This window comes from Phymastichus coffea, unplaced genomic scaffold (genome assembly GCF_024137745.1).
Source record: "Phymastichus coffea isolate CEN01 unplaced genomic scaffold, Cenicafe_Pcof_1.1 PCOF00048, whole genome shotgun sequence".
Lineage (NCBI taxonomy): Eukaryota > Metazoa > Arthropoda > Insecta > Hymenoptera > Eulophidae > Phymastichus > Phymastichus coffea.
The window spans coordinates 1,265,686-1,289,307 of NW_026706859.1; the positions used below are offsets into that span (position 1 = coordinate 1,265,686).

At 48.3% G+C, this 23,622-nt stretch overlaps 1 protein-coding gene across 2 annotated transcripts in view; it reads right to left on the bottom strand.

Annotated features, from left to right (window-relative positions):
• The window catches only part of LOC131665234 (disintegrin and metalloproteinase domain-containing protein 10), a 72,298-nt gene that overhangs the window by 10,409 nt on the left and 38,267 nt on the right, over window positions 1-23,622 (bottom strand). For both annotated transcript variants that reach the window (XM_058936984.1, XM_058936983.1), the window contains 8 exons: window positions 13,877-14,120; window positions 12,614-12,766; window positions 11,408-11,592; window positions 8,799-8,939; window positions 5,569-5,693; window positions 3,440-3,568; window positions 2,777-2,945; window positions 754-923 (listed from right to left, as the gene is read on the bottom strand). In XM_058936984.1, the coding sequence (XP_058792967.1) occupies window positions 754-923; window positions 2,777-2,945; window positions 3,440-3,568; window positions 5,569-5,693; window positions 8,799-8,939; window positions 11,408-11,592; window positions 12,614-12,766; window positions 13,877-14,120 (1,316 nt within the window). The remainder of the gene's footprint in view (window positions 1-753; window positions 924-2,776; window positions 2,946-3,439; window positions 3,569-5,568; window positions 5,694-8,798; window positions 8,940-11,407; window positions 11,593-12,613; window positions 12,767-13,876; window positions 14,121-23,622) is intronic.

Here is a 23,622-nt window from a genome sequence, read left to right on the forward strand (position 1 = left end):
CGCGCGCGCGTCGCGCCGCCGCCGCCTATAACTTCAAATTTCTACCTGAAATTTCGCCGAACTCGCGGCTTTACATCGACCTCGTTCAACAAATTCCATTCGCAAACTTTCTCTCGGCGAGCGTTATTTATCAAACTTTGTATATATTTCAACGCCGTGCCGCACGCGGCTTGTATTTATTCTGCGAGAAATGAAAGTTAATAAACAATAATGTTGTTTTTATGCGTTGAGAGAGAAAAAAATTATCCTTTCATAATCGTTGAGCTTGTTAATTTTTTAATTTGGTTTTTGTTCTAGTTGAATCTCTGAAAAAGTCAGAGTCGTATTTACAAGAATTATTCGATTGATAACCCGATTAGATTCTGAATCGATGACGAAACGTCTACAAATAGATTGTCGATATGCGCGAATACTGTCGATTGTTACTACAATTTGTACTGGTGCAATAATATCGCGTGAAAAGCGCTCGAAAAGTATGTTGAATACAGGAGCAAATTGGCGGCGTGCAGACGGGCAAATGCGATGGAGAGCAAGCGAGCACGCTGGTGAAATCCGATAAAAATAAGTTGAACGGCAGAATTTGGCCGCGAAGACGTGGACGAGGTTGGGCGTTGGGCAAACGAGGCGGAAAGTCGCACAGCATCGTTGGGCGTGGGTCTCGAGCGAGCCTGTCGTTCGTCGTTCAACTCCATGAAATCAGTCGGCTATTGGCTTCAATTGGCTGGCTGACTCGATGGATAGAACGCAACCTACCTGGCTGGGACTGCAGATGGAGGACGGGGTGAGCGTACAGGGCACCTCATCGGCCGGTGGGTAACGTCGTTGAGGAAAGCAGCACGAATCTCGACAGTCCTCCTCCCAGCCGCAGTCGCACTCTTCGCCCTCCTCCACTACGCCGTTGCCGCACAACGACACCTGCGGCTCTGCAAATCAAACATTTTCCATTTCATATTATATATCACACACAGCCTTCACTACAGTCGATCTCTCTTTTGCCGTGTGCACTACAGCTTTCTCCTTTTCCTTAAGAATGCTTGTAAATTGAAAATATGTCGTATCCACGACAATATGCAGCCACATCTCATCTCACAATGCTAGAGGAAAAAAAGATATTCTAAAGCTCCTCGTGGAAGATGGCGCACTCTTAAATCATTTCGAGAATAAAAATGAAATGTTGAGCTTTCAAATTTAAAATGGAGTATCGTTGTTAAGTCACTCCAAAAAATTCTTATTTTCAGAGGTGACTTATTTCAGGACGACGTTCTTTTCACAAGATTCTGTAGTACTGCATAAAGAGAAGAAAAATAAACATACCATCCCTCGCAATCGCCTGGGTCGAATAATATTGCCCGCGCGAACTTTTCAAACAACAGCAAAAAATGGTATACGAGAATAATTTACTGGGAAATAAGGAGCTGACAAGGGAAAAGAATGCAAAAAGAGTGGTGTGCGTCAATGGGTAATTGAAAAAAAATAACATGAGAGTTGTTGGCAGGTAGAAAGCTGGTGGTCGCAGGTCGCGGGGGCGGGGACACAAAAGAATAATAAGGTAGAGTCGTCGTCGTCGTCGTCGTCTCGTCGAAGAAAAATGTTGACTCGGCGCGAGCGTGCACGTCGCAAAGGTATACATTTTGCCTCTTCTGGCGTCGAATCTCGGCAAGCCATTTGCCATACTGGCGGCGCTGTCACGTTCTAATACGGTTGGTCGTGTGTGCACTGGATCGCAACTCTCTCCCTCCCTCTGCATGCCTTGCAGCTACTCCGTGCGACGCTGCTGCACATGTCGCCAGTCGAATTCCGAAGAAGCCATTCGACGCGAGTACGCGCCGCATCCGATTATTGAAAACGATATATATGTCGTATCAATGACTACGAGAGACTGGCTGTCTCTCTGCCTGCCTGCCTGTCTGCCTGCCTGCCTGCCTGCCTGCCTGCCTGGCAAGCTACGTGCTTCTGGCTTCTTAATCGGTTTCCCCTCTCTACCAAACTCTACTTGCTATCGCTCAAGCAGCTTCATTTAATGCTTTAAACTTATAAGTTATTTTTGACGAATATTTTTGACGTATATTTTTGACGAATCTTATTTTTTGCCAGGATTCTATTTAATAATTTTCCAAATTGATTGAATTTACAAAATATATTCTTGTTGATGGCAAAATATTTTATACGCGTTACCTTGAGATTCTTGTAGGAAAAGATTGGAGTTTCTCGAAGAAATATATTATTCAATTTTTGCTCGACATTTATTTTAACTTCGTAGGTCCAATGACTTCTAGCAGTCAGTCGTAAAAAAGAACACAAGGTATTACATTCGAATCCCGCTTTTTTTCAACATGCTTCGACAGCGATGATTGAGCCGTCTCAAGTAAAATGAAAAATTTCCAACAACTAGCTACTAAAGTACATAAAAGTTTGATGAGAAAAGCTACGTATCAGCTGATTTATGAAATATCTCGTTAAAAAGGTGCAATGTGTGAGTGTGAGGTTATAGGTCGCAAGTAATTTTTCACTCGGACACGGATAATCGAATTTTGAGGCTATAGTTAGACGAACAAAGAGAAAGTAGGAGTGGGTTATAACGGTAGAAATAATTGAGTTAGGTATAACAATGAGGGATCAGATCGGCCGGAGGATATTTGTTGAAATAAAGCTCGCCGTGGCAGTGGCAGTGGCAGTGGCAGTGGCGTGTAACAATAGCGAGGATTGAGAGGCTTGCCGAGAGCTGAGGGCTGAGCAATGCAGTCGGAGGGCTATGAATGGCGTCGGGAGTACTCACCGGTGAAGCAGCCTTTGGGCGAGCGAGCCTTGGTGTTGAGCACGGGGTTGATGGAGTTGAGGCTGCAGGGGCTAAAGCGATTATTGTTGCGCTTGTCGCCGCTGGTCGCCCGAGCAAACATTATGAAATTGCCGTCCTCGCCGCCGGGCGTGCACTGCTCCGGGTCGTGCTGTGTGCATAAGTAGTTGAGCCCGATAAAAAAGCTGTCTGGTGGCGTTCGATAATCCTCGTCTTTGCTCGTATCAGCGCAGCCGGCCAACTCTCTCTCTCTCTCTCTCTCTCTTTCTCCTTTGCCGACCAGAGAAGCAAGCAGAACAAGCGCGCCGTTGTTCTTAACGGGCACTGCCAGAGCTTATTGCCTTTCCTCTTGCTCGGCCAGGATTCGCTCTTACGTACGGTTATTATCCGTGGCGCGCGAGCCCGACTTCGATAAGACAGCCGACGGACTTTACGATTGCCTGGCCGAACGCGCGCTCGTACTACTTAAAGTGGCCCGGCTGCCGGCTATAAAGGCTAGCAGCCTGCGATTGCGCTCGCTCTCATTTTTACGTCGGCTTGCGCTCGGCGCTGTTTTAAGCAATAACCGTGTTCCAGCGCGCCAACAAGAGAGAAAGAGTCGAGTTTGGCTTGTCTACCGATAAAAGATGCATTTTTATGTCTCACCGGCGAACCGAAATTGTGGCCAATCTCGTGAGCAAGCGTCACGTGGGATACCGCCGGTGGCACGTGTTTGCCGTAGTTCAATAAAGTCACTATGCCGGTGTTCAGAGATTTCATGCTGCCTCTGTAATGCTGTAAACAGAAATTACGTGACTTGCTTAGCGGCACAGCTCGCTAGTCGGCATATAGCCCCATTTCAAAATCCACTCAATGCTTAACCGTCCAATTTTCAACTCGCTCTGTGAGCCGACCATTTTTCAACAATTTTTTTATTTCCAGGTATTTTCTTTGACAGCGCTCACGGCGCTCAACGTTTCAATTGCAAAAGTCTTGTCGAAATTTATCGGCTATGCGATAACCCAATTTTTCAGCTTGCTAAAGGCAAGCCTGATTCTTAAACTCCTCGTCCACCAAGCGTAGACGTGAGTCGTGAAAAAAAATGCATACGCTCGTTAGAGACGTGTTTTAATTCAACAAACACGAGCGCGCAGCAGAATCTCGTTAAGCCGCCAATGATAAAATAAATAAACAGTCGAGAGACGCGAACTGCGGAAGCGTCGTAATTAACGAGCATCACACGTTAAATTGAGCGATCGCAAAGCCTCGACTTATGTAAATTCAGCTGGGGGCGACAGCGAAAGAAAAAAGAAAAAAAAAAAAAAAAAAGAGGTCGTTGCACGCGAAAGGGCTTAATTAAGAGCCACAGCGCAAGCAGCAAGCAGCGGCGCGCCGGGGACGAGTGGGCTGCATTGGATTGACGAGTAAGCCGAGCGTGGCCGTGCGATCGAACGGTGGGCATATATTTGCAGCGGCAGCAGCGGCGGTAACAACGTGTAAGCCTCGCGCGCTCGGATGCTTTCTATGGCCCTTTGCTTTCACCTATTCCACTTTACTTCTTTCTTTTCTCTATAAAGCTCTCGATTGCCTTCGCCCCCTTTCTCTTGCCAGCTTCCGCACGCCCGAATTCCGATTGAACGCTGCAACGCCTTTATTCATTTCGCCGTCCCTTTTTCTTCCCTCGCGCTCTTCAAAATGCCCGCTTGAGCTCTCTCTTTTTCTTTTTTTTTATTTTTTGTTTTTTACTTCACTCGCTTGAGCTCTTTATCTCTTTTCCTCGCAGTCGGCTCTTTTTCCGGCGCTTTACTATCGTCTGGCTGGGCTTTATTTTTTTCTCGCAAAAAAGCGCTTACCGATTATCTGCTTGGTTCTAGAATAAAATGTCTTGTTTGTCGTTTATCTCGTGCAGAGCGGGACGCGACTTATTGTTTGAGCATCAGCTAACGAGCACGCGAGAAGAAGGTAAATTGCGCGAGCAAACAAGCCGTTGCAAGGAACAATACAGTATTAATGTAGTTGACGATTGAATTCGTTTGCACAGGTCGTTTAATTTGAAATACAGAGGGCAAATATGAGCAGAATTTGTTGGGGGGTAGGGAGGGAACTGCAGGCGGAGAGCGAACGAGACAGAATACCCCAGAGTATAGGCGAGCAGGCGCGCATCCGCCGAAAGCAGAATCGGGACTCGCTGGGAAATTAGAGAGCAGCCAGCTACAAATCTGACGTTAGCGGCATTACCCGCGGGAGCGGCCGCGCCAGCCAGCGACGCCGGTGAAATGGCATCAGAATTATTACAGACACCAGCGGGACGGCTGCGCCGTTGCTCCGTAATGGCATTCACCAGTCCAATTGTTCCATCGGCAATTGGAAAGGAGATTAAAGAAGGAAAGAACGCATTAAGCTCGGCGCTCGCGAGAGAAAGAATAATCGAGATAAAGCGAGACAAAGAGGACGTACGTACGCGCGGAGGTGCATCCGAGCAAGCAACAAAAGGAGCAGCGCGGCAGGATCAGCGGCACAAAAGAAATCGCGGCCAGATAAAGGCAGAGCGGAAGAAAAGAATGAATGGTCTGGTGGAAAAGATGTGTACTATTTATCAGGCGCGTGCTACTGTTGCCACAAGCGCGGCTGCGGACGTGGCCGCTATTTCCTGCAGTTACCGACTGCGTTTTTCGGCTCACTCCTTTAACCCACTTTCCGACGTTCGCCGTAACGTCGATGCACACCCGCGGTTCGGATCGAGCCCGACTCAATCTCCTTTGCACGAGGACCAGCCGCGAATACAAGAGGCTTACCCCATTCTTCTCGCAGACTCCGCCGGCGTTCTTCAGGTCGCCTGTCCAAGCCAATCCCAGCGTGCCCATCTCAAAGTCCCGGTACGTGAACATGTACGCCAGGCAGAACGCATCGTAGTCTTCCTCTGTGAACAGTAAAAAGTGAGCGGCGATTATTCATTACGCAGCGATCGTTTATGAATAAAGCTTGCTTTTCTTCGCGAGCAACCAAACAAACTTTCGTAAAATGTCGGGGAATATCGAGAAAATTATGACTACAATTGATATCGGCGCGAGTACGTGAGCGGCATTGCTTATAAAATGAAGAGATAAAGCAGTCAGAAAATGTGAATGTATCTCTTGCGTGGCCGAAGAATTGAAAGCATTTACTTTTACGAGAAGGGAGTGGGAGTTTTCAAAATAAAGAGACTACAAAAAGAAGCGACCAAATTTAATGTACAGATTACACGTAGGTGCTGTATTTCATGAATTATAAAGCTCGATATAGGTGTGTGTGCGCGCGCGCGCACATGAGATAAGAGCAAGGGATATACGTCGGTGCGGTTTTTTCCTCTCGGGCGCGCTTTTCTTTCTCGCTAGGGTAGCATAACTCGCTCGATGGGTTGACCGTTGGGCGTAGAAATGGGCGATTAAGTCTCACCGGCGCTCTCGACTCTATGGTCTTGCGGAAAAAGAGCGCCCGCGTAACACTTTACACTAACGAAATCAGCAATAATAGAGTGTGCAGCAGCTGCCCCTAAAAGTCGCCAGTGAAAAATTTATCAAATCGGCCATAAAGATTTTATAGGTCGATCCTCATTAGTTTTTACGGCCTAGACCTGCCGCGAGCCGGCGAGCTCTCGCGCGCTCCGCTCCTCCAGCAGCGGGGGCGCTAAGAGAACAGATAAAAAACCTTAAAATCGCTGTAGCCCCGACAAGTAGGAGAGAGCGCCTATACATACACGGTGGAGCATTCGAGGAGGCGCCGAGGCTTGTGAAAAGTACGTACGTCGGTAATGGCCGCTACACGTACGACCCAGACGTGCGCCGCCGTCGGCGGAATGAATACGCGCCAATATCCCCCTTTCCGCCACTTGCTCCGGCTGCTCACTCGTCCCTATAGATTCCACTTTTTTTCCCCGCTCGCCTCGGCTTTCGTGCTCTTGTCATAAAATTCCATTATCGCAATCATAGCGGGCCGCTATCCCGACACTTAATCCGCCGGAAACGGAATAATCTCATTTCTTTGCGGCCAATCCCGTGCACTTGCCCTCTCTCTCCTTTCTCTCATCTCGTATTTCTGCCAAGAGCCGCCGCCCTCTCCCCCTCGCCCCATCAGCCGTCGCGAAATATTCAAATTTTTCCGATAGCACGCACGACCAAAGCTCGCCAAAGCGATCAGTTGTGAAACGTTGCTAAGTAGGCTTGCAAACGACAGATCGCAATAATAACAGGACAGCACGGAAATGTATACATTTTTTTGCTAGGTTTGGCCGAGCAAGCAGGAAAAATAAGTCACCCCGGGGAAATATCAAAGGACGTTATTCGCCTCGCTCGCTTGCACGCTTGTCCGGTATCGAAGAGATAGCACGAGCAACTTATTCCATTTCAAAGTTTTGTGAACGATGCTGCTGCTGCTTCTGCCGCCACCGCCGCCGCGAGCTTCTGCTTCTGCTCTGGCCCGGTCAGCCGTCAATAATGAGAAATGTTTGCCGCCGGGGAATTCAGCCTCAGCCTCTTTTCCATTTCTTACTTCTGTTTGGCCTGAGCTGTTGTACACACGTGTCGATCCTAATATTGTATGACTTATTCGTCTTCCTCGCTGGCACTCGGTGACGGATTTATCCGGAAAAAAAGCACGTCCGGCGCTTGAGAGTGAGCCTTTCGATAAATCAAAATACAAGTGGGCGCCTGCGCTCAAGTAGAGACAAGCGAGTTCGGTCAGGCGTGCGGCAATAAAAGTTTCCAATATGAAAGTTGAATTTGCGCGTAGTTTTTGGTCGATGCGACGGGGGAATGCTAGAAAAATGCCGCAAGTTTACGACATTCCGCGAGATCCCCAGGGGACTTGTAGCAGCAGCGCCGGGGAACGGGGCGAGCATCGCGTATGCGCGCGTACGTGTATGCGCGTCCGAAGAGCCGTAAATATACATCGGGAGCGAGCCGCGCGCTGTTTGACTCCGCGCTCGCCTTTGTTTCGGCTGCGGCCGGCGGAGAGAAGTTAGCGGTCCAAGACGAGCGTCTTTCCCCACAGCGTTTACAGGCCCGTCGCCACATACAACGGCAGCGAGACGCGGCCCCGCGAGCTCGTGCGCATTCCCATCACGTTCGTAATACAAGCGGGCTTTTCGGCCCTTTGCTCGCGAAGCGTGCTGCTGCCGCCGCAGCCCCTCGCTGGTCTTTCTCTTTCGCGCGGCTTACCTACTCCCAGCAGCGTTGCGGCGCGCGCTTCTGCAATCGAATCGTCCTACCTGAATCGCCACGGCGTCGGCGGCCGAGCGAGCAACTGCACTGGAAAGCAATAAACAGACCGACAGCTCTCGCACGTAAGCAAACAGTCTAGCGAACGATCTATCCATTTGATTTCTCTTACTTTTATTGTACTTTCCGATTGCCCCGGGCACATTGCACCGCGCTGCGTAGCATGTATATTGGATGATACGCTGTTTGCAAAAGCCAATTTCGAGTATCCTCTCTGTGAATATCGCTCGCCTGTGTACGTTGTGTATGTTGCGCGAGAGGGTCAAACATCGGCCAACAACTTGTCGGATATTAAAAAGGGGGACTGGCTGTCGTATATCGATGTTTCTTTGTTAATGATGCGCGTTCGCCGCGCGACAACGGATCATTCTGAAAATCAATCTACCTGTCTGGAGAGGAGACGCGACGGCGGGCGTAATTCACAGCTGCGACGCTCGGCTGTTCGTCGCAACTGGCTTGGAAAATAGTTGTAACGAGGGCTCGCGTAGCCGCGTAAATAATGGCGCCGTCGCGAAGTGACCAAGGTGAGCCGAGGTCCGCTGGGCGCGCGCTGCGAGAGCTTAAAACGAATCTGGAATCTGGCAGTTAATTATGGAGGCGAGGCGTTGCCACGCGCCGCTCTATGTATATTGCGCGGTGGGCCGCAAAGCAAGCTCAAATTTTAGTTGCTTCAACATTAGCGCGCGACTATTTCAACTATTCGAGTTGCGCGCTGCATTCCCAACGCCATTCATAAGCGCCTCTCTCGTTCGTTGTCGGGCTCTACTCACCGGAAAAGAGCTCGAGGTATTTCTCGACGCCATAGTTGCCGGGGAACCTGTAGTTGGGGTCTCGCAGAGCATCGCCGCTGTGCACCTTCACTCGCTTTATCATGAAACTTATATTGTCTGGTCGGCCGTCTTGATTAAAGTCTGAAAAATATAACGAACACATTGCTTTTTATTAGCAGTAGTGAAGCACGCTTGCGCGCGGATTTTCTTTATTGCTACATGGACTGTAATGCTGTTTGTCGGTATAGCGGAAGCGAAATCATTCGACGCTCAGGAGAGGCCAAATACAAAGCGTTTCGTTGATTAAAGCGTAATGGTGCTCGATAAGAAGTTAAAACGCCCGTAGACAGCTTGCGCGCGAGAAATAACGTCTAAAAGGTGTTTCAAAGTCAGATAAAACATAATTGGATTAGTTATCTGCTGCTGCTGCTGCTGCTGCTGCTGCCGGCGCGGCACAACTTTACACTGATTTCCGCGCGACGTAAAATTGATTATCCAGCCAATAATTTGGCCAAGACTTGGTTTTCCCCGTCTTTGGCCTGTTCCTTTTTTCTCTGTGCCACAGTGAAAGCTGCCGAGCACTTAAAAACTTTGAAAAAGCCCCGCCGGCTATATATATATATACACCACATATATTGGGCGAGGAGCCTCAAGCGAGGAAAAGTTTGTAGCTCGCAGCGGGACACGCCGCAGCAGCGGCTCTCTCTCTCTCTCTCTCTCCCTCTCAAATCGGCGGACAGTAAGGCTCGCCGTACGGAGAGTACACACAGGGGGTAGATTGATAAAACACGAAGGAATCGAGCGGCAGAGGGACAGAGGCAAGAGATAAAGCAGTTAGCCGCTGGCCAATGGCGAACGCACCGACGCGATCCTCCTCGGGGACAGGGAGGGGGACAAAACTTAGCTCCACTAATTGCCGCGCTCGGTTTTCCCAACCCCCCGTCGTCGAGCTTTTCCCCGATTAATCCTCTTCCTTCTCTCTCTCTGTCTCTGTCTCTCTCTCTCTCTCTCTCTCTCTCTCCTCTCTCTCTCTCTCTCTCTCTCTCTCTCTCTCTCTCTCTCTCTCTCTCTCTCTCTCCTCTCTCTCTCTCTCTCTCTGTCCACCGCTGGACTCTTTTTCTAATTTTATCATTTCCAGCTACATTCGCTTCTTCGTTGACCGTCTTCTCCATTCCACGCAAGCGCCGTTGGTTTTATCGCCTTGCGCTTCACTGACTTTACGATTGATTTAAAATGCATGACAAAAGAATTGTCCTTGCAAACGTGTCACCCCGTATAATTATTTGTAATATACAACGCGCAACCGTAACCAGAAAGCCGCCGCGAGTTAAAGGTTTATCTGGCAGTGGAGAGCGAGGCTATTCTTGGATGCCGATTAAATAAGCAAAGAAAATTTTCCTCGACAGACGGACAATAGAACAACTTGAACTAACGGATTAACAGAATACTGATGCAATTAGCGATTGCGTTGAGAAAAAGGGTTTGAAATTAGCTTCAGTTGCGATATGATGCCATTCGTAACGTTGGAAAATGAAAAATAGTAGCTCGCTCGGCGGAACGGAGAGCGCCACGAGGAAATTATTATTCCGCCGAGAGTCGAGCAAAGTAACAAAAGCAAGCGAGCGGCAGCTTTTTGCTCAACCGACGCTATTCCGCATCTACATAAAGCCTCAAGCCGATCGCCAGGCAGAGTGCACCTGCGAAATTTCAGGTGTACGCCTTTTCACTTCGTACCTCACGCTCGCGCGAATACGAGAGCGCGCAGTCGAAAAGCAAATTCCGTATTTGCCAGTAGTAGCTTCCGGTTCTTTCGATCTGTCAATCTATCACGATTCGAAACTTCCGTAATCGAATGAAACAGTTGTCGTTCCGCTCTCTTGTCTTTTTTTTTCTTGATGCACGTCGTAAAAATGGAGATCGAACGAGTTTATTACCTAGAGTGCTTTTTCCCTACTAAGTTTTTTTTTTCTGCTCCATGCTCTTTCGTGCCATTGTCGGATATTACGATGCGATTCGCCGTAAATTCCACGACGGTGGAAACATTTTATTTGACAGAATGCCTTCACACGCCGCGTAAATTTCCCACGATTGCTGTTGATTAAGGCACTCAGCGCTTTTGGTTTAAAAGTGAAAGATTTATCTGGCGACGCGCGACACCGGCACTAACTCGAGATTTCAAATGTCGGAAAAAAAATGCGCGAGCGCAAACAGAAAAGAATAATGATGATCGGAGAATATCCGGTTGAAACGATGCCGGGCTTAGTCGATAATTAATTCCTGCAAGTAATTACAACAGAATTGAAATCCAATTATCTGAAACTGAATATTCAACGTGACTGCGGGGGGAAGAGGGTGAAGGAAAGGAGGCAAGGGTAGGACTTTGTCGTCGGATAATAATGCATGATGTTTACGCGGAGTTAGGGAAACACGTAGTTTTGCGAGTCATTGGAAAGTTAGTCCGGCCGTAAGCGCGGCGGAGAGAAGGATCGGAAAGTCGTTAACGACAAAGTGCGAAATGGCTGGCTACAGGAATGGCGGATTTGCATTGGCTAAGTGCGGGCGAGGGGGATGATAAGCGAGAAGAGACTCGTAACGAAGCTAATACCCACCTGTGTGCTTGTAAATGGAGTTGACTTTCTGCACGTGCCTGGTCATAACTTCGATGCAGGCCTCCTCCGTGCCGTATCGCGCGAAGAACTGGTGATCGGCCTGCAGATAGAGCATGCAAGTGGTCTTTCGTGGGTCGACGGTCGCCCGCTTGTGCAGATGCGACACCAAGCGGCCCTGGTACAATCTGTAACAACGACCGCCGTCAACGTGTCACCACCGAACTCCCTCTGATTTTATCGGACCGTGTTTACGCCAGCGGCTTTTCAATTAGCGGATTTTCACACCCGGCTAGAGGGGCAGGGGCGGTGGGAAGCGCGTTATGCATGGTCCTGGATTCTCCACTCGTTAATTTTCGCGTCACTATTTCTTTTTTTCTGCCGGCACGCACGGGCGCCCGGTAGAGGATACCCTACGAGGGAGTTTTGTTTACGAGCGAAGAAAAATTGCTCTCGGACTCTGCGGTTTAAACGCACTAGCAACCCGTTGCGCTCCCACGCCTCTCTGTTTTTTTTTTCTCCTTTTTTTTTTACCGTCCAACTGCTTTCGACTCTCCCTCTTTCTCTCTTTTTCTCCCTCTTTGGCCTGTTTCGTTTAGCCACCCCGGAATAGGAAATCGAGCGTAATTTAACTGTTTGCAAGTTTTCTGTGCTCGTGGCGCCCGTTAATTGGTTTTTATTTTTTCTAAAAAAAGTAAATAAAGAGAGAAAATAAATAAAAGCACTCGACGTGCTCTAACGAATTCGTTGCTTGTTACGACAACATACGTTCGGACGCGCATCCGCGCGCTGTTCATTTTAAAAGCCGAAAAATACAAATTTAAATAACGAACGAAAGATATTTGAGAGAACGTTCAAGCGGAAACAGTTCAAACTGTGTGCGTATTTTCATTACTGATTAATTAAACAAAACACAACAAAAAATTCGAAAGTAAAAAATCAAGCATCGTACCGGTATAGCATTATTTTATAATTATTAATTTATTGAAAAGCTCGCAAGTGGCGCATATTCGTATGAAAAGTTTGTATAACACAAGATTAAAGGAGCCAGAAGTGCAATGAAACAGCTGCACGTCGGAAAGTCAGCTGGCGTGAGTCTGATCGAACGGATACAAATAGTACTTAGAGAGTGGATTGAACTCGCGTAGCAAATGTAGCAGAACGGATACATAGAGATAAGCTGACGAGTATCTTCTGGCTATTACGTACCTGTTGAGATAATCCGTGTAGGTGTCCCTTTTGGGAAGACTGGCGTCGTCGAGCTCGGGCTCCTTGGAGTAGAAGCCGCCGTACAATCGAACCTCGTTGTCCAGCAAATGCTCGTAGAACGGCTGCTGCGCCGTATCGTTTGACGAGCCAAGCCTATTGCGTTTCAAGAGCGAGGGGAAACGTTAGTGTGGAGCCAGGCAGCGGCACAAGAATCGACAAACAAGTTATCTCGATTGGCCGGGCTTGGATAAAGCCCAACGCTGTGGCGCCGTGACACGACGATAACAAAACTCACTCTCAAAGGCATTGCTCTGCTCGATTAACCGCCCTCTCTGCGCAGACCTAATGTTGATGAAACGGCTATACCGATCACCGACCCTACCGTGCCGTTCTCTCTTTCTCTCTTTCTCTTTCGTTAAATCCGTTTTATCTTTCTTAATTGCGCTCAATACTCGAACAATCTATCGATTATCCTCGTACTAATCAAACGATAAAGAATGTACGCGGTGATTTGAAAGGGCGCGCCTCGATCAAAATTGGAAAATTGGGAGATGGGTGGAAGTGGCAGCGTTAATGAGAAACGTTATTGCTGTTGGCGTAAATTCTGGGGCGCGCGATGCGCCGCGAGCCTGCTAATTAATTTTTAGCGAGACGCGGGAAACCAAGTAGCTCGGTAATCACACTATTGCGTATAAAAGCTCGTAATTAATCGATTGAGCGAGCGCGCAGCGGCTCCAATGAAGCGTATTATTAACACGTTTAATTTCATTGGCTTCTCCGCGTCTCACGGCGTACCGAAATAATAAAATTACAGGATAGTACGAAAACAAGCAAACTGATTATTTATCCATTCAAGCTCGATTATCTGAGTGATTTAATAATCATCGTATATTTTTTAGGCTTAAGCTACTTCGCCACAGTAATTTTCTTAATTTTCTTGGCGTCGGCTATTCAAGTACGTTAGGTTTTGTTTTATATTGCAAGCCGTTGTTTCCAAACGCTTCTGTCAAAATTGAACAACCAAATCTATTTGAGCTTCTATAGCTGTTACTTAATTATCGAGCTACTACTAGGTTTCTACAAGTTACTGATTTCTTATTAAACTAAATAAAGTTGAAATAGAGCGTAAGTGTTGAAAACATTTGAAAATTGGAATGTTGAAAGATGCAGACACTACGAGTCGCGTCTATTTGGAGAAAAGTCCGTACGAGCGACATTGAAAGTGGTAATTTCCCTAACACTAAAATAGTCAGAGCGACTTGCCTCCTGAGAGCCTCGTTACGCTTGCCATCCTTGAATTTTTGGCTTGGACAGCGAGTGGGTTGAGGCGGCTTTTCAACGTCACTGGTACGATAAGCGATCGTGTGATATGGCGGCGAGGTATCCTCGTCGGCGGACACATATCTGCTGGCCGGTTCAATGTAGTACTCCTCGAGATTGGTCACCACGCTGCCATCCAGCAGGCCGTCCTCCGTCATGACTCCCTGCACCATGGCGTTCTCGTCCTCTGCAAAAACCAGTCATTAGTCAGGTCGAGCGAGCGAAAGTCCACTCGAACGAGCGTCGCAAGCCGCGTGCACCGTTATACGCGAGAGGGCGAGGGGAGTTACGAGATCAGCTATGCGGCAGTATTTCAGTTTGGGAGCTGGAAATTGATAGCCTCCGCCGAGAGAGCGCGAGGGACAGGGTCGGGGGTATCATTTACGGTTTATCGATAGCGCGGTTCACGTATCTGTTACGCGTATAATACGCGGATCTTCAAAATATAAATTGGACTTTGGATGCGGAAAACCACTTGCTCGCTCGGCCGCGCTTTGCAAAAGCGACAAACAAATCGTTGTGGCTCGACGCTGGATTACAAGAACAGTGGGAAATTGAAATTGAAAAAATAAAAGCAACAGTATTACAGCCACAAATAGCAATTACTTTTGGAAAATTCAATCGTCGGCGTCCACTCGCACGAAGCAAGAAAAGGGCGGACGGCAAAAGGTCGAAGTAGGAAACGAGGAGTGTAATAAAGCGATAACGCAGATAGTACATAATTGGCTCGGGTAAATTCCTTGAGTGGCTTTCGCTAGAGTTCTATGTATACTGCGAGCGAGGCAGGCTCCGCAAAGCAAATCGCGGACTCCGTAATTGCATCGAGGTAACAGAGAGAGAGAGAGAGAGAGAGAGAGAGAGAGTTCGAGCCTGTACCCCATGCTCACATGCTTACAAGCTACACATGCATGTATATCTGTAGCACGAGAGGGAGCATTAGCCCTGCACTAGAATCTCCTTCTTGGCCTTTATCTAGCAAAAATCGTACGGCTCTCTAATCTGCTTAAATAAAGTTTATACCATTTCCATCCTCTAGAGACGAGCTTTTCTTGAACTTATTTCGACCATTCGCTCTATCCCTCTTATGCATCTTAATCCCTAGTCTTGTTCGCTCTCATCTACTTCGCTTAATGCCAAGTCATTTTTAAATATTCTGCAGCTTTATTTGGCTAGCAGCTTATGAATGAGTGACAACAAAAAGAGCTGTGGTATAGTCGTTTAGTTTCATTGCCTGAGCTTGGCTGCTTTTTTCTGTCCTGCCGATAGCCCGACGAAGGTGGCGCTTTGTCTAGTGATGCTGCTGTCCCCGAGGCCCTGGCACGTAATCGATGCTCAGCAGTAGCGTCGCGCTCTCTCTCTCTTTCTCTCTTTCTCTCTATCTGTCTGTCTGTCGTGGCGGCTTGGCATCGACGGTGCTGCAAGTGTTACTGGCTGAATAGACAGACCGAATTGACGCGGCTCTAATTATCCTAGGATATAATGACACTAAGAATTAATACGCGATGCACTTGACTTGAGCCCATTTTGCTATGAAGCAAACCCCCTCAGCGATGAAATGTAGGCGAGCTTTATGCTGCACAGCTCGGCCGCTCGTTCGTCAGTACATATACCGTCGGCGGTTTACGCGCGAAGCTCTTTAGAACGTATATTGAGTACACAGCCTGCGCACAGTGGTATTACGATTAATTTTGCAGGTGAGCGTCACCCAAATATACACACATACACTCACACACAGAGAGATAAGTTAAGCGGTCAACATTTCAACCAGGGGTAGTCGACGATCGGATTTTGCATTTGCCCGGCCGGACGGAGATTTAGCCTAATGGAATAAGTCGGCGGGATTTTGCATCTCTCTCTCTCTCTCTCTCTCTCTCTCTCTCTCTCTCTCTCTCTTTACTCGTCAAAGAGACAAAGATTTATCATTCTTGAGAAATTTTCACGCTCAAACAAACAAATTAATTAACAGCTTGCAATAATCTAGCCTGCGATTAAGTTCAATGTGCAGGTATGAATTTTAATATGAAAAGCACTCAACGTTCTCGCGCTGAAAGTTCATCAAAGAGAGGCGGGATCCGAGAGAGTAGTGCAGCGCGCTTAACGTCGGCGAGAAAAAGAGTCAGCAAAGAGAGAGTAGTGCTAGTCTTCGCGAGTCGAAAATTTTTCATTAGACATATTAGCAGCGAAGCTGCGTGGACGGCTATAAAGCACACGGAAAATCTCGAGCTACCGTTTAAAAATTACATTTTCTCTCTCTCTCTCTCAAAGCTGGAGGCAGATCGCGAAATTAATACGCCTCGAGATTTTTTTGCTGGGCGCATCTGATAATCTCGCGAGGTATGTGCAATGTGCAGTTTTGCCAAGCGCCTGCTATTCCAAGCAAAGACAGAGGAAAAAGAGTACGTCTTGCGAGTAGCGAGCGCAGCTTAATTGGAATCTCCCCTCGAAAAGTTATTTGCGCGATGGAGGAGAGGAGAAAGGGTAGGTTGGCGGACGCTACAATCTCGGTGCACTTTTAACTGAGTTAGCTCCAGGTCCCTTTTGTCTTGCCACTTTGTTCGTGTCTCTCTTTTGGATACATTCATTTTGAGAGCTTGGAGAACAATGTCGGTGCGGAGGATCGTCGTATTTTTTCTTTTCCCTGCCTTCCCTCGGCCGAGGCGATTTTCCATCGAAATTTTAAAATACGTTGCACCCTCCTCAACTCCGAGCGAACCGCTAACGACCGGTATACTTGGTTTACTCGCCGTTCTTCGCAGTAACTTCGCCTCGAGGGGCCATGGAGTTTCATGAACTGATATAGACTCAGCAGACATAAATTCCGCTTGCCGTAACGACGAGCAGCCTCGAATAATTAAAAGGAATTCATTGCCGATGATCAACTGCGTAATAATGACTTGCATTCTTACCGCTGGCGTATATTCCCGGCGCCGTAGCCGCTGCGAGAGCTGAAATATTTACCACGGGGCGAAGACTCAACTGGCTAATAAAATTTTCATCGTCATCCTTTTGCGGACGAGGGTTCAGGTTCTCGGCGAATAATTAATCAGCGACGATGTCGTGCTTTGTAAAAGTCACTCAAGTCAAGTTGCCATGCCCAGAGCTTAGAAGCTGCCTATCCAATGTTTTTGCCGGAACTAAAGGCTTATGCAGTCTTTCCCGGAAAGCGCGAACAAAAAGCTCTGGTTTCGCTCGGATAAACAAAAGCCGCGCGTGCACAAAAAGCCACGAGAAAGAAAATTGAAGGCGATCGCGAGGGACCTTGTTCGTCTTTGCTCTGCTGTCTACGTATCGATATACATGAAAAATACATAGTTTTGAAAGAGAAGAAGAAGAAAGTTCTCGCTGGGCTGTACAATGTCTGTCTATGCTCGTTTTTTTCAGGAAACGAAGCATCGCCCAGGACGTAGCTTTATCAATATCGTGGCGGCGGCGGTGGTGGCCGAGAAAGAGAGAGAGAGAGAGAGAGAGAGAGAGAGAGAGAGAGAGAGAGAGAAGAAATATACATCATCGTAGAGCGGAAAACGAAGAAGAAAAAGTCCGCGTGCGATAAAGCACAGAAAAAAGGAGGAAAGCGCGAGATCGATCTCCTTTGCTCTCTGTATGTATGTTTCTGTAAGCGTGATATACATTGGCCAGATGTGTTAAGGCATTAATGACAGTCCAGAGCTCTATATAGCTGTATATTACGTGCGCCCATGTCTTCGCGAGAGATAACATCGGCAGCTGAATTATCGTTAGATCCACCTTATCAATTACGCCACGCGTGGCTGCTCGTATTTCAAACTGCTAGCTCATAACCTGCACCTAAGACGGCTGATCGCCAGTCTGCCAGCGAGAGAGCAAGAAAGATTGGCTGCCCGTCCTACGTAGATATACGTGTAACCCTACGTGACACGCGCGCTTCCAGAGAATCATTTGTTCGTCCATTTATTCCGCATCATTCTTCGGGCGTTCCGCCAAACTCGCGTTCGCAAATTCAGCGGAAAAAAGGGGCCTGCTTCCGGCGAATATAGATGAGGCTGCTATCCGCGCTGGATAATGCTCGTTTGTTTATGTCTTTTACGTTTTTTTTTATTTGTCCTTGCTTTATTGACGTCCGCGATATACTTGCGACAATTTGCCCGGGAAGAAAAAGAAACGCGTGTCTAATAATAGAGGCACGCGAAAGGGAGGGAGGGAGAGAGAGAGAGACGAAAGACGGGAGAGGGATGAAAGCTACATACAACGACGCTGCGGAGGCAAAATAAAAGAGAGAAAGAGAGCGAGGTCTAATGAAAATATAAACTGCCGTGAAATCTGCACGCGCACTAGCGCACCGACGTTGATTCTTCTTTGTCCGCTTGTACAGGAGGCATTGGCCAGCTGCTGCTGCTGCTGCTGCTGCTTCTCTTTCCACGATTCCTTGCTTCTTTCTCCCCTCTGCGCCTGTCCTTTTTTTCTTTCTTCTTTTTTTGCCACTAAAAATGAGCTCGGATAAGGGTACGCAAACGCGCGTATCGTATCCCGAACTTTATGCATTTCTCCGTAAATTCTCTCTTACGCCTGGAATATGTCTTCCTTTTAGCTTGAAGCACGCTCACTTGAACCTTTTTTGAGCATCGGTGTATATTTTGCTCGTTTTCACTTAGCCCTTCTTGCCACGGCTTTCATTCGCTAATTGTTTTTCCATTTAGCTTCCAGCGGTCCGAAATATACTCAGTGGCTTTCATTAACTCCAAGCCTCTCGACGAAGAAAACGAAAAAAAAAAAACGTAGAAGAAGAAGAAGAAACCTCACTCAGCTTAACTCGACACTCTGGTTATATTGACTCGTGCGTCGAATAATAAAGTCGACGAGAGTGTTGAACACTCAAAAACTTTCCAATTAGATATCCTAGAGCATTTCAGTTGCGGAATGAATCCGAGTCGGCAAAATCTGAATTTTCGAATTGGACCTCTGGTCGATCGGGCTTTTATCTCGACGAGAGTGGCTCTCGGTCCGCGGGCAGGATTGGCTTCGGCACAAAATTACAGGCCATCTCCGATAATTCGATAAAAGCACATGTAACGTTAATAATACGCGACCCAAGCATCGATATGCAGTGAGTCATTTGCCGGGCATGAGCAGTGATAACGACCGAAAGTTTTTATTGGCAGGAGCAACGCCGCTCACGGACGAGCAGATCGAGGATACGGTGAGCGAAACGGGGCTGAAGCTGACATCAAATATCGAATATCAAATTGGGAGACTCCGCACTCGTACAGAGGCCGCTCGCTTGGAAAGACGACGCTCCTCTTAGATGCTTGTCGGCGGCCACGTTCACCTGCGAGCTTGTCCAAGCCAATGGATCATGCCCGCGTATATATTTTGTCTCGCTCTTGAATAATTTGCAAGTTTGTCTGCCGCTTGACTGACTTCCAAATAGCCGTGTCCGGAATTATTAACGCTCAGGTGCGCGTTGATTTGACTGCACGATCGGTCCACTGCGATATTTCATTGTCAATTATTAATCTTCGGAAAGCCCTCGCAGTTGCGGCTGAGGGAAATTGCGAAGCCAAACAACAAGAAAAAAAGGAGACTCGCTGTTATGACAACAAAGGGGCGAGGCGCGCGCGCGTGCGCGCCGAACTGGATGCTGAATAAGATTTGCCTAATAACGCCATCGAAATATTTCGCCGAGCAGGCAAAAATTGGCGGAGCGCATTTGAAAGGCAAACAGCAGTAGCTGGCGAAGAGAGTCGGGTCGAAGGGAGGAGGAGAAGGCGTGCGCACTCAAACGAAGTGGTTCTCGAAAAAGTCAAAGTCAAATTACCAGGCTGGCGCGCGGAAAGGTCGGTGCGGTAAAGGAAAGAGAGCCGGGTTTAGGCCAATCCGCCGCCGTTGCTGCTGCTGCTGCTGCTACTGCTGCTGTGGGCCATTTGCCGAGTGGCATTGTGCTGGCGGCGAAACGAGAAGGGCCGCATGCAAAAACGCGCGGGATAGAGAAAGGTCAGCGGCGAGCGCATTTGAAAGTCGAAACTAGTTTGATTCGAGTGCGGGCGCAGGGCGCAGGTCGCAGTAGCAGCGATAGCGGCACGGCAGCGGTCGAAAGGCGAGCAGCAGCGCGAAATCGCGTGCGCGGCCTCGCCCTTATCAGTTTACCGTTGCTGATGCGCGCAGCGACGCGGAGATGCCTTCGCTTTGAACGCGCTAACCGAGCCCTCGTCGCCACGCACGCTGAGCTCTACTACTTGCTCTGGCGAGCGTGGCTTCGCACTTTGTCTTGCGATAGGCCAAGCAGCTAATGGATTTGGCGGGCCGAGAGCGAAAGCGCGGGCAAAAACCTGGCCAGCGAGAGCAGCCCCACTTGAAATTCGTTGGATAGAATTAACGAGCTAGCTATCTCTCTCTCTCTCTTTCTCTCTCTCTTTCACTCTGTCGCTTTGAGGACATTCGCACGGCCTGGCCGCTGAGAATTCGCTAATTCTCCCCGGTGCCGCGCTCTTTTCTGTCACGGTTCCTTTCCATCGGCGCGCTTCAACGACTCGGCAAATAAACGCGCGAGCGCCCTTTGTCCGCGCCCGCGCGGCTAATGAGCATCGCTCGCGCGCTGTCATTTAAAAAGCGCAGTTGTTGAAACAACTGAAGGCAGAATGAGAATTGTCGACGAGAACTTATTGCTAGCAGGGCTCGGGCGTACGTGTTCCTCTTGATTAAAAATTAAATTACCGCTTTATTGTTTTTTCTTGCCTCGCCTGCCTCTCAGTCCTCTTCATTTCTAGCTTTACGACCTCTACGCTCCATGTGAGATAATGAGCTTTGAAAAAGAGACGTGCCCTGCATATTCCACGCGTTTCATAATGCGATTATTCGGCTATCAAGTTTTTAAACGCTTCCTTCGTTTTGTTCGCTCTGCCGAGCTCGCGCGAGATTAATGAATCTTTAAGGTAAGCTCTCGGCGAAAACTCGCCGGCGAGATACAAAAGTGTGTCCAAACCTGCAAGCAGCAGCGGTCACTTAACAACTTGACGACCTCGCGCTTCGCTGAAATACGTCGGGCCCCTGACGACTGCTACCTATAGCAGGCGAACGCAAGAAGCAATCAAGAGAAAGCACTGCTCTGTGTGTTGCCAGATACGATACTATTCTTATCGCTGCTATCACTCCCGGGCGGAGCTCTCGACATCATTCGCGTTTGTTTCAATTAAAACTTTCAACGATAAAATCCCAGCAGAACGGTTATCACTTGTGCCCATTGATGCATTTTAATGAATTAGCCTAGCTGCCCTACAATGCCGTAAAAACAGCCAATAGCGCAGGCTACAAGAAACACATTCCGCCAGAGGAATCAGCGTCAATCAGAGAACGTAGAGCGGCTGAGTAACACTATCCGAAGTCATTCGAACTGACGCGAACAAAGGAGGGGGTTGCAGCGGCGGTGGCGGCAGCAAGAAGTAATGAAGCGGAAGTCGGGAAAGCCAGAGGAATGAGCTCGCGCACACCGTGATTCGAAGAGAGAGAGAGAGAGAGAGAGAGAGAGAGAGAGAGAGAGAGAGAGAGAGAGAGAGAGAGAGAGAGAGAGAGAGAGAGATGGAACTCTTGTAATTTTATAAGGGCTGTAAATCGAGGTTGAGTGCTTTGGCCTGACAAATAACCAGCTATATGTACGCGTGTACACGCAATTAGTCGCGTGCACAGCCAACGCAGTTAAAAACGGAGCAAGTTAAGGAAAAAGACAGCAACGGCAAAGCTTCCGACAGTAGTTGCGGCGCTGCACGCGCGCGCGCGCGCGTATACATTTATACAGAGCGGAGGGGCCACGAGGACTCGGAAATGCCTGGCGGCGGCTGAGCGCTGTTGCACGGCAGCGCGACACTCGGCAAGGAAGTTGGTCTCGAGCCTCGTAAACTAACTTGTTATCAAGTTGAAGTATTATGCAATTAACCGGAAGCACCAAACTGCCGCGAACGAGCCGCCTAATTGCGGCGGCATCAATTTTCGATGCGCGAGGTGCGAGGCGCGGCGCCTCCAGCCCCCACCCCCACCCACCACCACAATGTCAAAGCATCAAAAGATGCGTCTGACCAATCGCAACCGCGTGATTATTGCAATAGTCTGACCGGTAGCCAGCTCTTTGCATTAATGGATGTGCAGCAAGGAGCCAAACGAGAAAGCTAGTAGCCGCGCACGCACACAGCCGCGTTCGTATAAATTGCCTGCTATCTGATTTCCGTGTTGGCCCGTGCCGTGCGCTAATATACGCGCTCGGGGAGACAGTCCTGAATTCGCCCGATAAGTGCGCAAACTCGCTCGCGAGCTAACTCTATTGTATTGTATACTCGCGGCCTGCGATACGCCAATAATTGCATTGCGTGCTCGCAGTGATATTGTCGTTCGACGGCGCCGAGACTCCCTCATTTTTGTTGAGCGACAGCAGAGAGATTAATCGCCGCGACCGACGGACAGAAATTTGGAAATGGCGCAGAATGTAGCTCTGTTTCGCCGGGAAAGTAGGTGCAGTTGTTACGTCAGCATTTAGGGAGCAGGGTAGAGCTCGGGGCCGTGATAAATTATCCTAATGGCGAGGATGCAGCTCGTTTATAACAGCGACACCTCGCGCGAGACACCGTCGCTGCGCTCAGAGGCCGAGAACAGCTGGGGTGGCTGCGGGCTCCGGACTTCCGCAGTTGGCGATAAAATTTCGCAAGTCCCTCTTTCTCGCTAATGTGCAAATGTGCGCAGGCTGTATCAAGAGATCGAGAAAGAGAGCAGCTGCTCTGCTTTATGGGCTCGCAGGCGCTATATCAGCCGCGCGGCACGAGATTCAGCGCTAATTATAGTCCCTCTCCTTCTCGCCGCTGGACGTATAAATTAAGACGCACGCCAACTGCGTTTCCCCGCTTCTGCTGCTGCGCAAGCACTTACACAATCGAGATTTCCTGCTGCCAGTAGCTCGACTCGGCCACTCGATCAGACACACACACACACACACGCATACAACACCACCCTCTCTCACTCTCTCTAGCTTCACCTAGATTTCTCATGTAACTCATTGGGTAAATGAAGCCCCCACAGATGCGTTACTACTGTGCTTCTAGCTTTTCTTCAGTCTGCTATACTAGCCAAAGTTATGCACGCGCGCCGAATGCAATGGTAAAAGCTCTCTAACCGATCTCGCCCTCCCTTTCTCTCTCTGTACTTGTCTGCCAACTCGGCTTTCATCGTATACACATTTCATTTCGAATATACTCCGTATCTCTCTGTCTCTCTCGAAACTCTATTAAACTCCAAACGCTAATGCCTTCGTACGTGATTACATTGCATTTTTACCTTCCAACATTAATATTCCCGAGCAATGATTTGTTGGAATATTTATTTGATGCAATTAATGACGCATAATACATTTCAACGGTTCATTGATCAATGAAATTTCTACCTCACTGCCATTTTTAGTTATCGCTCGCAGTTTAATTATCAATTGAATCAATTTAATTATCAACAGTGAGCTTTCCTATTGTTTTCAAATGGAACGATAGGTCTGCAATTACATGAAATTCAATAACGATTCGGTGCACTCGAGAGGACTGTTTGTAAACAAAGAAATGAAGCTCGATTCTTGAATTACTTCATGTATCGGAGAAGAAAGAAAAGCGAAAAAAGCAGAGATATCCCAAGGAAGGAAGGCGCGCGGAAAGAAAATACAACGAGCCAGGTGTTGGGGTGGAGAAAAA